The sequence below is a fragment of the Suncus etruscus genome, chromosome 18, assembly GCF_024139225.1.
Source record: "Suncus etruscus isolate mSunEtr1 chromosome 18, mSunEtr1.pri.cur, whole genome shotgun sequence".
Taxonomy (NCBI): domain Eukaryota; kingdom Metazoa; phylum Chordata; class Mammalia; order Eulipotyphla; family Soricidae; genus Suncus; species Suncus etruscus.
In genome coordinates, this window is record NC_064865.1 from 17,365,590 (window position 1) to 17,379,505 (window position 13,916).

Consider the following 13,916-nt stretch of genomic DNA (forward strand, 5'->3'; position numbering starts at 1 on the left):
GCTTATGCCCATAGAAACCACTGAAATAGGTAACTGCTCCTATCTTTCCCTATCTTTTTTTTTTTTGTTTGTTTTTGGGTCACACCCGGCAGCACTTATGGGTTACTCCTGGCTCTACACACAGAAATCGCTCCTGGCTGCTCGGGGAACTATATGGAATGCTGAGATTTGAACCACTGTCCTTCTGCATGTAAGGCAAATGCCCTACCTCCATGCTATCTCTCTGGCCCCAGCACCTCCCTCTATCATGCTCTAGTTAGTACATCACTTCCTTATCAGTATCAGTCATGCACTTCCTTTGCAGTAGTCACTCATGTCTCTTTTCTGTCTCTGCGTTTTCTGAGTCTCTCTGTTTTTACTTTCATTTTTTATGCACACGCTTCACTATGCGTTTATTACTGTGTTGCATATTTTACAGATTTAATTCTCTCCTCACACCATGAGCAGATTTGGCTTTAATTGCTTCTTCTTCTCAGCTTCCTACACACCTGCATGGCCACCTGGCTAGCAGGCACAAGTGCATGAGTTGGAAGTGAAGGTGAACACATACAAGGCATCTATGTTTGGCTGCGTATTTAGCCTTTCTCTGTTTTCTTTTTTTTTTTTTTTTTTTTTTTTTTTTTTTTTGGTTTTTGGGCCACACCCGGTGACGCTCAGGGGTTACTCCTGGCTATGCGCTCAGAAGTCGCTCCTGGCTTGGGGGACCATATGGGACGCCGGGGGATCGAACCGCGGTCCATCTCCTAGGCTAGCGCAGGTAAGGCAGGCACCTTACCTCCAGCGCCACCGCCCGGCCCCCAAGCCTTTCTCTGTTTTCAATTTCATTCATGAAATACCATTCACAATCTAGAAAATCTATCAACAAAACATTATCTGCTTGTTTTCTCAGTCATTAAGATGTTTTATTGTTTTTTTGTTTTTTGTTTTTTGGCCACACCCGGCGGTGCTCAGGGGTTACTCCTGGCTGTCTGCTCAGAAATAGCTCCTGACAGGCACGGGGGACCATATGGGACACCAGGATTCGAACCAACCACCTTTGGTCCTGGATCGGCTGCTTGCAAGGCAAACGCCGCTGTGCTGTCTCTCCCGGCCCTCATTAAGAGGTTTAACTGATGTCAGCCAGAGGAAATTTTTTTTGGGGAGGGAAAGAAAAAATAAGCTTTGCAAATATACAAAGGATCATCATAATTGGAAGAGATGTAATTGAATGGAAAGAATCTATATGAAAATGTTGATTCATTACCAGACATCATTTAGCCCCTGCCTGATTGTCTCTTCTGTACCACACATAATACCATGTAACTTTTACCACTGGAACCTGGAATCCAGAATCAGAATGGGGCAGAATTTGCCTAGATTCCTGGGGCTGATTGGTGATCGATTCTTTGACTAAAGCTGCATATTAAATATACATCTGTCTTGCTTTGGAATCTGTTTTTTTCACAGTTTCCAGCAGTAGAGCCCAATAAATATCCACAGTAGGACCTAGAATTTGGGGCCATATCTCCAGGGCAACATCTGGTTCAATTGAGACAGAATCTCCGGAGTAAATTTAGCAAATGGAGCCCTGGAGATGAGTTTTATTCCATCTTCATTACTACTCTGCATTTGGAAAAATATTTCCCCTGAGGACACAACTTTGGTTCCAATTAAACCTCCCCAGTTTTTTGATCTGAATTAGTGTCTTTGAGATGCAACCCTGGCTACAGAGAGGAGTAAATCTGAGCTTTTCCTTCAGGATTTGGCATTTTATAGTCCTTTTTTGGAGAGTGCCTCTCCACCCCGAGACAGTACTCCTGGTGCGTTACTCCTAGTAGGGTTCGAGGGACTATGTGAGGTGCTGGGTGTAACTCCACCCTGAATTTAGGTGTAGCTACCTGAGACCCACCCATTTCTGGGAGGGGTCTTGGGAACCAGATATTATGTGTGATCTACCTGCAAGACCTCGCCCATTCCTGGGAGGGGTCTTGGAAAAGGTAGATAAGCCTTTGAGCCAGGGAATTAGGGGTCTGCCCTGCTGGGCTCTCTGGCTTTTGGGTTTTTGCCTCTTTTGGTCTTTGACCAGCATGGAGGTCAAAGGGAGATGGCTGAAAGGAGTTAAGATGCAGGGCTAGCTAAGAATGGCTGAATGCTTGAAAGGTTATGTTTCCTGATGCCTGTCTCTGGATGAGTCTGATTCCGCCATTCACCTAACCTGGGACCCACCGGCTGAATGGGGGTTGCAGAGCCACGTGGCCTGGGGTGGCAGAGAGAAATCCACCTCCATCCATCTCCATCCAGCTCCATTGTTTAATTATTTGATTCTACACTGGGAATTGATACTGTATGAGCCACATGCGTCCCTATCCACTGTCATATGGCTCCAACCCACCACTATTTTCAAGGAAATTGATTGCATGTTGTTTGCAGTAGGAAGCTGTAAGCAATGATAGTATTTAAATGCACAGATTATGAGAGGGAGAAAAAACAATGGCTGTAATTTTTCTTGAGAGCTTTAAAGGCTTTTCAAAAGGGGTGACACTTGGGGCTTGGAGAATGAGCAAATCACAGATTATCAGCTATGATTAGGGCCAAGATGGCCCCGTTTATCAGGTGACAGTTAAGGTCAGCTTTTTCTATTGAGAAGATCACTGGGGATGTTACAATGGAGAAGGAAGAAGTATCCCTAAACATTCCCATTCTGTTTCCAAATCACCCTGTACCCTACCCCACCACCCTCCACATCTAGGTATGAGGTCTCCTTCACACTTGCATCTCTCACCATGGGAACCTGCTGGATCCTCTGTTCCTTCCAGCACCTTCTTTTGGACACTCCTTGTTTCCTGCCTCCTCCCATCTCACCGTTTTCCTGGCCTCCTAAGACACCAGCCTCACAGTGTCCATCTCATCTCTCTTGCCACCACATAGCTGGAGCCTTTCATGGATATTTCAGTGCCAGGCTGGTCATGGGGCTTTACATCTTAGCCCTTTTTATCAGCTCCATTTGGAGAATCTGAATGGGTGTATTAAGAAATAAGAACTAAGTGCTGGAGCTATAGCACAGTGGTAGTGCCTTGTGTGTGGCCAACCAAGGTTGGATTCCTGGCATCCTATATGTTACCTGTACCTGCTAGGACTAATTTCTGGGTGCAGAGCCAGGAATAAGCCCTGAGTACTCCCAGGTGTGCTCCCCCCCCCCAAAAAAAAAAAGAAACAAGGATTGAGAAAGATGAGCCATTCAGGTTAGATGGAAATGTTTTACCAAGCAGGAACGCTTTTCTGTTAGAAGGGTGGGCTGTGTGCGTTGGTAAACTTAGTGGGCTGTCAGGCAAGTTTGACTCCTGTGGCCTTTATAGGATGGATCTCAATTTCGGACCTAACATTTGAAGGTTTATCTGGGATCCTGATCTCCAAGGATGGGAGGACAACAAACAGGAGGGAGAAAGTCTCTAGCAAAATCTGTAGATCCCTGATGGGTATTCTGGAGTCAGCAGTAAGTCCCTCTTGGGTATTCCAGGGCAGCTGTAAGTCTCTGATGGGTATTCTGGGGCCATATGTGATTAAAAGCCTGGCTGTTATTCTAAGAGCCAGCAAAAGACTTGCAGATGAGTAGTAAATCACTTGCTGGAAGTTTGGAAGACATTCTAAATTCCCCGTAAATCCCCCATGGGTACTCTGGGGCCCCTGATGGGAATTCCAGGGATGGATTAGTTTTGTTGGTCAATTTCTATCTATCCTTTTATTTGTATTTGTCTGTTAAGGTTTGTTTTATCTCTGTCAGTCTGTGTTCTATGTTCATCTGGAATTTGGTTTAAGTTCAACAAAAATTGTGTGTGTGTTTTGGCTTGATTTGCAAACCTAGTGTTAATTCTCTCCTAAAGACAGACAGGCCAAAGTGTGACAAGGGAGGGGCTGTAAACTCTAGACAATTCTCAAGCGACTGTCATGTCTTAAATTTGTCCTGGAGAAAGTCTGGACTTTCTGACCAATCTCAGCTACTTTTCTGTCATTTTTGGGGGGAGGCAGAGGAAGATCAAATAAAGTTGTCTGCCTATGTGTGGCAAACTGAGGGCAGGGTGTGGGTAGGAGAGCCGCTGAGTTGGGGGGTGTGGGCAGAAAAGCCACTGGGCACAAGTGCCATCTTCAAACCTGCTGCCTCAAAGAAAAAGCCCAAGTCTACACTCCCTTCTCCTCTCCCTAAGCAAACTGCAAGACTGTGAAGAGTTCTATAAGAATGTGGCAGTGGGGTCATTCGAAAAGAATTCCCTTGGCCTAAGAGATGCAGGGTTTCTCCATCCTTGGAGTATATTGTCATGGGATTAACTATAGGGTCTTTTTCTAGTTCATTTTCTCTCCCGTTGATGATTTTGTGGTGTATGGGAGACTTCTGCGCCATCGTGGATGGTAAAGTCAGGTCTCTGTATCTAGACATCTCAGTCTCTGCACAGGTCAAGGATGGAACTTATGGTGAAGTCTTTCTTTGTGATTCTAGAAGTTCTGTTCCCTTAGTGTCATTTTAATCTGTCTTCTGTGTTGGTGGTCTTGGTCCTTGTGCACAAAATAATCTTTTTTTTTTAATCTATCTAGTTTTAGTCGATTTCTTTGAATTGGTGTGGATATTGAACTGGTTATCTCCATTTTCAATTATTTATTATTTTTTCTTTCTTCTTTTCTCTTCTTCCGTTTTGTGCTCTGTCATTTTTTTTTTTTTTTTTTTTTTTGGTTTTTGGGCCACACCCGGCGGTGCTCAGGGGTTACTCCTGGCTGTCTGCTCAGAAATAGCTCCTGGCAGGCACGGGGGACCATATGGGACACCGGGATTCGAACCAACCACCTTTGATCCTGGATCGGCTGCTTGCAAGGCAAACACCACTGTGCTATCTCTCCGGGCCCCTGTCATGTTTTTTTATATCAGGACCATGGCAAGTATGTGGTGCCTATCTTTATTGCTGTAGTGCTCACTGGATATTTTATTCGATACTTCCTTTTATACTGTTGTGGTGTTTCACCTTCTTTTCCCCCTCCGTCTCCCAAAGGATGAGAGCCTCTAGAAGGACTCCACCCATTTTTGGCATATTTTATTTTTACCCCATCTTATTACTTTTTTCTTCTTCAAACAAAATCACATAACTTTAACTATCTAGCCCCGCCTCTCAATTAGAGGGGGATATAATGGAGATACCATGACCAAACAGCTGTAAGATCACTAAGTAGTAAGCTAGGCACAGAGGGGACCAGTCATTCTAGCAGCCCCGGGGGTGAGGGTGGAGGTTATGGGAGGCAGGATGGGAACAGGGGTGGAGGGAGGACAATTCGGTGGTGGGAATTCCCCTGACTCAATGTTAATATGTACCTAAAATATTACTGAGAATGATATGTAAGCCACTATGATTAAAATAAAAATCATATAAAAATAAATAAATTCTCTCTAAAAACAAAAAAAGAATGTGGCAGTGGAAGAGCTGGCATGGAGCCAGGTGTCTGGACTGGATGGGGCAGTCAGCGGACAAGGGCCAAAGGTGGGGTGCCAGCCAAGCCCCTTCCAACTGTGGGAGTTAGCTGGAAAAGAGCAGGAGAAGAGTTAGATGACACCAATTTTGCTGATGAGACCAGCAAAGGGGTGCTCTGGTAGTAAAAAGAAATTATTAAGACATTGGGCATAGGCAGATTTTGGAAATTCAGACTTGAAGGAGTTAAAATCCTCCAGAGAAGAAGCTAGAACAATCCAAGGCCGTGAGCCCTCTATTTTTTATCATCCACCCTCAGGAATTCCTCAGCTTTGGGAATTAAAGAATTATCTGTAAACTACAGTCTATCAGAAAGGAAAACTCTGGCCATTTTAAAATTCAAGCCATGTGGGCTACATAAAAAGGGGCAGTTTTAGTTGTTTTTGATTTATATTGCTGGTAACACTTATGAGCAAAGTTATCACTGAAAGCAAGAAAAAAATTGGTTTTTTAAAAAATTTTTACTGGAGAAAATTTCTCTGACTTCAGATGTTTTAAGAATGAGAATTGGCAGAAAATGTTGCAAGTTATTGAGGCTAACTTTTGTAAACAATGTTGTTAATTTTGTGAGTGAAACGTTTCTAAATGTAATGATACTTCATTGTCAAATCTATAGAACTGATTAAAAGGTCTTTAAAAAATACTATAAAGGACAAGTTGAGGGGCTGGAGAGATAGCATGGAGGTAGGGCGTTTGCCTTTCATGCAGAAGGTCGGTGGTTCAAATCCCGGGATCCCATATGGTCCCCTGAGCCTGCCAGGAGCGATTTATGGGTGTAGAGCCAGGAGTAACCTTTAAGCGTTGCCAGGTATGACCCAAAAACAAAAACAAAACAAACAAACAAAAAGGACAAGTTGGTCCTATTATAGGTGTAAGAATCTTTTTTTGTTTTTGTTTTTTGGGTCATACCCGGCAGTGCTCAGGTGTTACTCCTGGCTCTACACTCAGAAATCACTCCTGGCAGGCTCAGGGGACCATATGGGATCCCGGGATTTGAACCACCGACCTTCTGCATGAAAGGCAAATGCCTTATCTCCATGCTATCTCTCGGCCCCAGGTGTAAGAATTTTTAACAATTTGTTTTCAAATAGAAGGAGGCTGGAGCATGGAGCCAAATACAGCCCTATCCAAGCTTTGAGCTGGGTGCTGGGCTGAATAACGGTTACAGCGAGAGTGACAGGACCACTCAGTCAGAGGATGAAAAGAGAAGAGCAGGTTAGAAATGATCTATTGGGCCCGGAGAGATAGCACAGCGGTGTTTGCCTTGCAAACAGCCGACCCAGGACCAAAGGTGGTTGGTTCGAATCCCGGTGTCCCATATGGTCCCCCGTGCCTGCCAGGAGCTATTTCTGAGCAGACAGCCAGGAGTCACCCCTGAGCAACGCCGGGTGTGACCCAAAAACCCAAAAAAAAAAAAAAAAAAAAAAAAAAAAAAAAAAAAACAAAAAGAAATGATCTATTGCTCTCCTTCCTGGGAGCCGGGAGTCTAGCAGGAGGGGGTTTGGCAGGCCACTGCCATGCCGTAGGCCTTCTTAACCGGGCCTAGTGGGGGTGCGGGACTTGGGTAACCCCAGCACCCTTCTACCGCCTTGCTCCAGATCTCCAGGGCTTCCAGGGCCACATGCCTGGGCAAGCCGGTGAGTTGGGCCCCTTGGTGGAACCTGAAGGTACCCTAGGCTTTCCCCCATTATCCATTCAGCTCCTTAGGGAGGGTCTGGGTGGGGCCTTGAACTTCTGGCCTCTCAGCTTCTTGAAGGATCTCTCTTTCCTGGGAGCCGGGAGTCTAGCAGGAGGGGGTTTGGCAGGCCACCGCCATGCCGGAGGCCTTCTTAACCGGGCCTAGTGGGGGTGCGGGACTTGGGTAACCCCAGCACCCTTCTACCGCCTTGCTCCAGATCTCCAGGGCTTCCAGGGCCACATGCCTGGGCAAGCCGGTGAGTTGGGCCCCTTGGTGGAGCTTGAAGGTACCTTAGGCTTTCCCACATTATCCATTCAGCTCCTTAGGGAGGGTCTGGGTGGGGTCCTGAACTTCTGGCCTCCCAGCTTTTTGAAGTCACTGGTAATCTCTGTCCAGTCTATATTTTCAAAATCGCGCAGGGGCTTTCGCCCCCTCGCGCACAAGAAACATTAATAGTACTCACTATCATTGAATTATGTTTTTATGTATGCAGAATGTCCATTTTGTACTCTGCCCTTTGCATACCCCTTCATAAGATCATATTTCTCTTTAACTTCCTTAACTCCTATCATCATTACTCCTCATTTACCCTTTCTAACTTAAGTACTGTAGAGTCCTAAGTCACAGATCAAAGTGGTGCCCTGGAGTTAACACCCACCCAACTATTTTAAAAGGCATAAAAAGGACACTTACGTCTCTTCAACATTTTATGGGTGTTTTCTTTGATGGCTATAACTTTTGCTGAATATTTTCTTATACAGTGACAATCCCCCCCCCATGTTTTTTATCTTCTCTTTGTGAACTGCTCAATATAAAATTTGGTGTGAAAGAATCCCTCAGTTTAATGCTTATGTTTGAACCAAGTCATGGGTATTGTTGGAAATGTTCTTACGCCCCCATATATCTGATAGCACCACGTGGCTTTATTTCTTGTTTGCTTAGGCACACTAAAATGGGAAAATACTATACATACCAATAAGTTCTTATGTAGTAGAGATGGGAACACACAAATCTTGTAGTGCAATGAGACCTTACACCCTGAACATTGACATAAAGATCTGGTATAGGCCTCAGAAGAATGGGCATTCTCCATTCACCCCTGATCTAGAGAAGACATCTACAAAACATCCAAGGTTGTATATAACATCACCTCGAGGCATTCCTCTACCAGGGAAGACCCTACAGCTGCTCTGACATCGATCTACTCAAAAAAGACTTCCCTTAACACTAAGAAGACTTAACAAAAATAATGACCTTCTTACTGGACAGGGCTTGCTGTATTGCCCCTTAATTGTGAGGTTTGTCTATAACATCACCTGGAAGCAATCCTCTACCACAGAAGACCCTACCACTGCTCAGACATCGTCCTGCTGAAAAGAGACTTCCCTTAACAATGAGAAGACTTAACAACGACCTGCTTACAGGACTGGGCTTCCTGCATTGCCCTTTCATGGTGAGGTGAAACAAGAAGACACTCCACATCATGACTTCAATTTAGGATATGCAGATTCCAGAATCTTTAATACAGAAACATGATACCAATGACAGAGACTGCGTGAAAAGTGTGTTGGCACTACGGACAATGTCTTGGATCGGACGATAACTTGCCTGAAGCCTAGAGTTGGTCTTATACCAGGAAACTTCAGGGGTAGGATCTCTTTGTATTTAGGCCAAGGTTATTTCTTTCCATGCCTCTCATATTGTGATGGGCCTATGCAAACAACAATTGCCACTCTAACACCATTTTTACTGTGCTCCTTTGACTCTAATCCTTAAAATGCACCCACTTAAAATTTGAGGTTAAATGCACCCACTTAAAATTTGAGGTTAACTTAAGCTAATATACATGTACATGGAAATGTAAAAAATACTATGCCTCTAATGTTTAAGGAGTTACGTAAATTTTATGGCTTTAGATTGCCTTGTGTACTGTTAAGAAATATTATAATGTGCTACAATCTGGGGACTTGAGGGACAAAGTAATTGTACATGGATTCTGTTTTATTTATCTTAACGTTCTTTGGCTGAAAGTTCAAAGTTAAGATATCAGCAAGGGGACTTCTTCTGAGAATTATGTTATGGGTGATTGTCCTTCCACTGTAACTTTACCTTGTCCTCTTTCTTTGCATCTTTTGTTCTCATAATTCAAAATAAAAAAATTAAAAAAATTTATTAAAAAAAAGAAATGATCTATTGTTCTTGTATCAAGAATTCTATGGAAAAGGAGCTTAGAGGCTCTAATCTCATGTTACAATGCTCTTAGACATTTGACCTATAGAAATTATAGGAAATCTTATTGTAGAAAGTCCTGTATACATTAGCCAAATAGTTTCAAGGTTGTTCTGTAAGTTTGAAAGACATTTGCTTTTTTTCTTAACTCCTTCAATATCTTTTATGTTTAATAGCACTATGTTGGGTGCATAAATACAGGCAGAATAATTTTCTTTCTATAGTGGGGATTACTCCTCATGCAGACAGGAAATCTTATAAATTAGCAAGGGTACCCCAGAGCCCTCTTCTAGGGAAAGAGTTGAAAGGGGTTAATGATAGAAGCAGTTCTAGTAATAATTAGTTGGTACTGTTACAAGTACTCTGCTAAACAGGGAGACTATAGAGGCAGATTGGCCTAGGAAATCAGATATTGTACAGGGGTCTTAAACTAATTTACCTGGGGGCCGCAGGAGGCAAAGTCGGGGTGATCCTTGAGTGCAAAGTCAGTAGTGAGCCTTGAACATTGGAGGGTGTGACCCAAACAGCTAAAACAAAACAAAACTAAAAAAGATTCCTCTAGGGCAGGGCCACAAAATGGGGGCTGCAAATGGCCCTCTAGGAATTTTTAGATCTGTACCAGCCTCTCTGCAGCTTGGGCCCTGCTCTCAGCATTGAGAAAAGTTCCTGGAAAGGGATTGGACAGACTCCCTCCTACTATGAGAGGCTTAGGCCACCTCCAGCTTATAACGTTTACCTAACCTCATCTTTATATCAGCCAAGCCTATGTAACCCTGAAGCACAAACAAGTGGAAGCAGAGATAAACAAATGGGACTACATTAAACTGAGAAGCTTCTGCACCTCAAAGGAAACAGTGACTAGGATACAAAGGACACCCACAGAATGGGAGAAACTGTTCACACAATACCCATCAGATAAGGGGCTAAAATCCAATATATACAAGGTACTGGCAGAATTTAACAAGAAAAAACATCTAACCGCAACCAAAAATGAGGAGAAAAAGTGAGCAGACATTTTTTTCAAAGAAGAAATGTAGATGGCCCAAAGACACATGAAAAAAATGCTCCAAATCACTAATCATCAGGGAGATGCAAATCAAAATAGCAATGAGGTATCATCTAATGCCATAGTGACTGGTACACATCACAATGAGGTTTGCTTTGTGACTCATGTCTCTCCAGCATTCTATCTTTGGAACTTGAGGCCTGATTTAACAGATGGTGCTGGAACTGGGACTTAGCTGATGACCGGTGAGATTTTAACCTGGTAGTTACTTTAATGGATTTCACTGGCCTGTGTTTTTAAAGCTTGTACCTTTGTTTTAAATTATGAAAGGGGTTTGATTTGTGATTAAGGACCCTGCTTTTCCTTAGGTAAATTGCTACCTGCTTTCTTCCAAAAGTCAAGATAGAACATATCATGTGATAATTTATACAATGGAGGCTTTGATCTTGGTTAAACTTATTTTGTTAGTTCATAAGCATCGTGAGATGCAGAAAATGTGAGTTGAATACTCTGATTTATCACAAAAATTATGAAGTGCTTTCAATGGTTCCTGAAAGGCCTAGAAAACCTAAAAATATAAAAGTTTTTCCAGTTAATAAACCTGGTCAAGCCCCAAACCCTGAGGTTGGTGTTCTGTCGTCCTCTGCTTATGATAGGCCAGAAGAGCCTCTAGTAGCTTTACCAGACAATTTTAGCTTGTCGTCACCTACTGGCTCTAGGCCAGAAGAACTTCTAGATGTTTCACTGTATAATTTTGGCTTCCTAAACAAAACTAATATGGTCCTATCTGGAACTGAATGAGAGGCGGATTTGTAAGATTATCATCCATATCACCCAAACCCCCCTTACTGTAGCTCTTGTGGAATGGATCCACTTCTCCCATAACGGATATTTGTTAGAGAGATTGGCATTAATACGGAATCAGAATTAAGTCTTTCCCACCAGGAAAACAATTTCCAATCACAACTAGTTCTTAGAGAAATAGGCACTAAAACAGAATCAGAAACAAATTCTCCCTATTGGGAAAATAATAACGATGGCCACTCCTTAAGGAAATTGACACTAATACAGAATCAAAATCAAATTTATTTCATAAAAAATTGATTCTCAACCTATGATGGTTTAAATATGGATTATCTCGGTCAGTTTAAAAAAGCCTGCTCAGACTATGGTCTTCTTTCTCCATTTTGTGTTGAATTCCTTGGTACCTGGAGTGTTGGTGAGAATTGGATTGGACTTTAAAACTGTAGCAAAATCTGTTTAAATGCATTCAAGTTTTTACAGTGGCAGATATGGATGTCTGAAGGTGCAAAGGAAAATATTAATAGCTTAGATAAATCTGGAAGGATGGTTGCAGGAATCACATTGTCTTATGAGATGCTAATAGGAGAAGGGGAATTCACAGAAGTAAATAAGCAGGCAGGATTACCCTATGCTGTTTTGAGATTGGTCAGGGAACTTGCTTTGAAGGCTTGGGAAAAAGTTGACTCAGAAACGGAATATGAGGGTAGTTATACTAACATTATTCAGGGACCTACAGAGTCCTCTGAAGCTTTTCTGCATAAATTAACAGAAGTGATCAAGAGACAAAAGTTCAGAAACTCTGACAAAAACCTTAGCCTTTGATAATGCTAATGAATATTGTCAGTCTATATTACATCCCATTAGGGCAAAAGAAGATGTCATGAGATTTCTACATGTTTTTAGAAATGGTGTAACTTTCAATGATCCCCTCTCTGCTTCCTGTTGGAATTACAATTATTCCTTTCTGCTCTCACTAGCCATACCTTTAACAATATATGCTATTCAGAAGCAAAATTCAGGTAATCAGATCAGTAGCTTTCACCCAAGGAAATTACATGAACTTTGCCAGAGATGTAGAAAGGGATTTCATTGGGCAAGTGACTGCTGTTCAATTCCTACCATCTCCCTAGCAAATAGGGGAGGGATTCAAAACCAAGCTCATGAGTTCAGGCCCAGCAGGATGCCTTCAACATCATCTGTCACTTTAAGACCCTTAGCAACAACATGGGCCTCATCACACTGGCCAATGATTGTGAGGTGCTCACCACACTCATCCCTGACACCAGCCCCATCCTGTCCACATTGCACAAGGTCCAGCCAAAGGGCAAGATCACCTTTTGCACAGGCATCCAAGTGGCCCACCTGGCCCTGAAGCACTGCCAGGGCAAGAATCACAAGATATGTATTACTGCCTTTGTGGGGAGCCGACACTGAGAAGAATCTGGTGAAACTCGCCAAGCATCTCAAGGAGGAGAAAGTAAATGTCGAGATGATCAGTTTTGGGGAAGAGGAGGTGAACACAGAGAAGCTGACGGCCTTTGTGAATACTTTGAATGGCAAAGATGCAACAGGCTCGCATCTGGTCATGGTTTCCCCAGGGCCCAGCCTGGCTGACGCCCATATCAGTTCATCCATGTTGGCTGGTGAAGGCGGTGTCATGCTGGGTCTTGATGCCAGTGACTTTGAATTTGGAGTAGATCCCAGCATAGATCCAGAGCTAACCCTGGCCCTTCGCGTTTCCATGGAAGAGCAATGGCAGTGGCAGGAGAAGGAGGCACAGCAGGCAGCTGCATCCTCGGCAGTGGAGACTGGGATTCCTACATTCGGGGCAGAAGACTCTGATGATGCACTACTGAAGATGACCAACAGCCAGCAGGAGTTTGGCCGTGCTGGCCTCTCTGACATGGGCAACATGTCTGAGGAGGAACAAATTGCTTATGTCATGCAGATGTCGCTACGGGGTCCAGAGTTTGGTCAGGCCAAGTCAGCTGACATGGAAGCCAGTTTAGCCATCGACACATCTGAGCCAGCCAAGGAGGATGATGATTATGACGTGATGCAGGACCCAGAATTCCTTCAATGTGTCCTGGAGAACCTGCCTGGTGTGGACCTCAACAATGAGGCCATTCGAAATGTCATGGGCTCCCTGGTCTTGCAAACACCCCAGGTCACCAAGATGACAAGAAGGATGAGGAGGAGGACAAGAAGTGAGACTGGAGGAAGAGGAGCATGATCCAGCCCAGAGTCTTTTGGAGGCTGCTTGTATCAGGCTAGACATGGTACCAGTGACTTTGGCCACCTAATAAATATAGGCAATTCTGCTGCCTCCTCTTGTTGCCTCAAAAAAATAGGGATCTGGTCCTAAAAACCTTCTTAGAATGAAGCTTTGTATAACCATTCTTACATAGAACTGTAGAACATCATTCATGGACAGAACCTTAGAATCATAGGTCATTAAATGAGAGAATGGTATATAGTGCTGAGCTGGTGACAAAGACATTCTTGGACTGTTTTTCAGCCACCTTGGCCTTCTTGCAATGTTGAAGACATTGAAACATCGTAATATCTGTGCAGGAGATGTATGGGACTGAACATGTGCTGGATAGGGTAATTCTTCTCTTGTCTTTGGCACCAGAAGGTAATAAATACAAGGATGGGTAAAAACTGGTTTTGTTAAAGAGAATTTCTTCTTCATACACTGTAGCTCTCTACC

At 43.4% G+C, this 13,916-nt stretch overlaps 1 protein-coding gene across 1 annotated transcript in view; it reads left to right on the forward strand.

The window, feature by feature from the left end:
• Positions 1–13,414, forward strand: part of LOC125995734 (26S proteasome non-ATPase regulatory subunit 4-like) — a 36,553-nt gene extending 23,139 nt beyond the window's left edge. The window contains 3 exon segments of the mRNA XM_049764739.1: positions 12,374–12,627; positions 12,629–13,379; positions 13,382–13,414. Coding sequence (XP_049620696.1) covers positions 12,374–12,627; positions 12,629–13,379; positions 13,382–13,414 — 1,038 coding nt within the window.
• Positions 13,415–13,916: the final 502 nt, after the last annotated feature.